Source organism: Aplysia californica, unplaced genomic scaffold, assembly GCF_000002075.1.
Source record: "Aplysia californica isolate F4 #8 unplaced genomic scaffold, AplCal3.0 scaffold00756, whole genome shotgun sequence".
In the NCBI taxonomy this organism is placed as follows: domain Eukaryota; kingdom Metazoa; phylum Mollusca; class Gastropoda; order Aplysiida; family Aplysiidae; genus Aplysia; species Aplysia californica.
The window spans coordinates 238705-240316 of NW_004798026.1; the positions used below are offsets into that span (position 1 = coordinate 238705).

At 39.5% G+C, this 1612-nt stretch overlaps 1 protein-coding gene across 10 annotated transcripts in view; it reads left to right on the forward strand.

The window, feature by feature from the left end:
* The window catches only part of LOC101858671 (dystrophin), a 35848-nt gene that overhangs the window by 2450 nt on the left and 31786 nt on the right, over positions 1-1612 (forward strand). For all 10 annotated transcript variants that reach the window (XM_005109207.1, XM_035972605.1, XM_005109210.1 and 7 more), the window contains exon 5: positions 1347-1408. In XM_005109207.1, the coding sequence (XP_005109264.1) occupies positions 1347-1408 (62 nt within the window). The remainder of the gene's footprint in view (positions 1-1346; positions 1409-1612) is intronic.

Below are 1612 nucleotides of genomic sequence, written 5' to 3' on the forward strand. Positions count from 1 at the left end.
GAAGAAGAACAACAACAACAACAACAACAACAACAACAACAACAACAACAACAACAACAACTAGAGCAACAACAAAACCCTTAAAAAGAGGATGCATCGAGATTCGAGAATAAAGAGACTGCTATAGCAGCAGGTTTGAATATCTAATCTTATTTAGCGTGTTACCATTGGAAGAACCCATGCTAAATATCCCCAAGAAAACAAAAAAGTTTAATAAAAGGAGTGTCTCCAGTATTCTTTTCACCCGAGAGATTAGAAACCTGACAAGAGTAGTATCCCCTTGATCGTGTCACGCTAAGTGAATAGGGAAAGTTATGAACCTTGGCTGAAATTGACCGGATGGGAAAATGAATCAAGGCTCCCACCCGCTCTTTATACATAAAGGCAGAATGGACTATGAGTGAGGAGGTTGAGGAGGAGGAGGAGGATGAAGAGAAAAGGAGATAGTGTATCATAGAGCTCGGTAAGCGACAGAATGTGCAAGGAGGATTTATTAGGATAGTATGGTATCCAATAGCTGCAGGGCTGTGGCAACAGGCTAATTTTTTGCTTTTGTTTTGTATTTGTTAACGCTGCCTTTCCGACAGGCCGCAGCAAAAATCAGACACGGCAAAATGTGTGTGAGTCCAGGTGTTGGGCTGTCTGCTGTCCTGCGAAGATAAAAATTCCGGTTTATAAACTTATTGAAAAATAATATGTCTTATCGCAAACACAACATGAAATTGGGAACCAGGGTATCGAAACTAACAAAATGATTCGCAAGTGACTCTTTTTCTTGCTGGATTTTGAAGATCATTAATAGAAAAGAAATCGTGTTTTTTTTACCAAGATTGCCTCGTGCACGCATTATTTTATCCACAACAAGTACGGAGAACTGTCAGATTTAACTGAACGTGTAATACCCCCTTTAGAAAATCACCATACACGCTGACACTTTCTACACTCACCACACGTCCACTCACTCATCCACCCACTCACACACCCACCGACAAACAGAAAAAACACACATACACTCACACACACACACACACACACACACACACACACACACACACACACACACACACACACACACTGATATTATGGTATTCATGTGTTTAAGTTAGCTCCTAGTAGATACATGTGAATGAGTCACCAATTGTACCGCTGTCTGTACAAACACATGTCTTTTTCCAGCCTTGTCATCGACTCTAGATAAACCTATGTGATGACCAATAGAAAGAGGCGTTTGCCCTACGTATAATAACCAATAGATAGAGTAATTTATCCTATACAACGTCCAATGGAAAGAAATGTTTAAAATAAACGAAAGAGCCGTTTAACCGATACAATTTCCATTTTTCCAGCCATGCCACAGAAACCACCCAGTGGGATCATCCTCATCTGACAGTGCTGATGGATGCTCTAAGTGAGTGTTGTGTTGTCCTATATCATAAACTGTTGTGTTGCTCTGTCCTATATCATAAACTGTTGTGTTGTCCTATATCATAAACTGTTGTGTTGTTCTGTTCTATATCATAAACTGTTGTGTTGTCCTATATCATAAACTGTTGTGTTGTTCTGTTCTATATCATAAACTGTTGTGTTGTCCTATATCATAAACTGTTGTGTT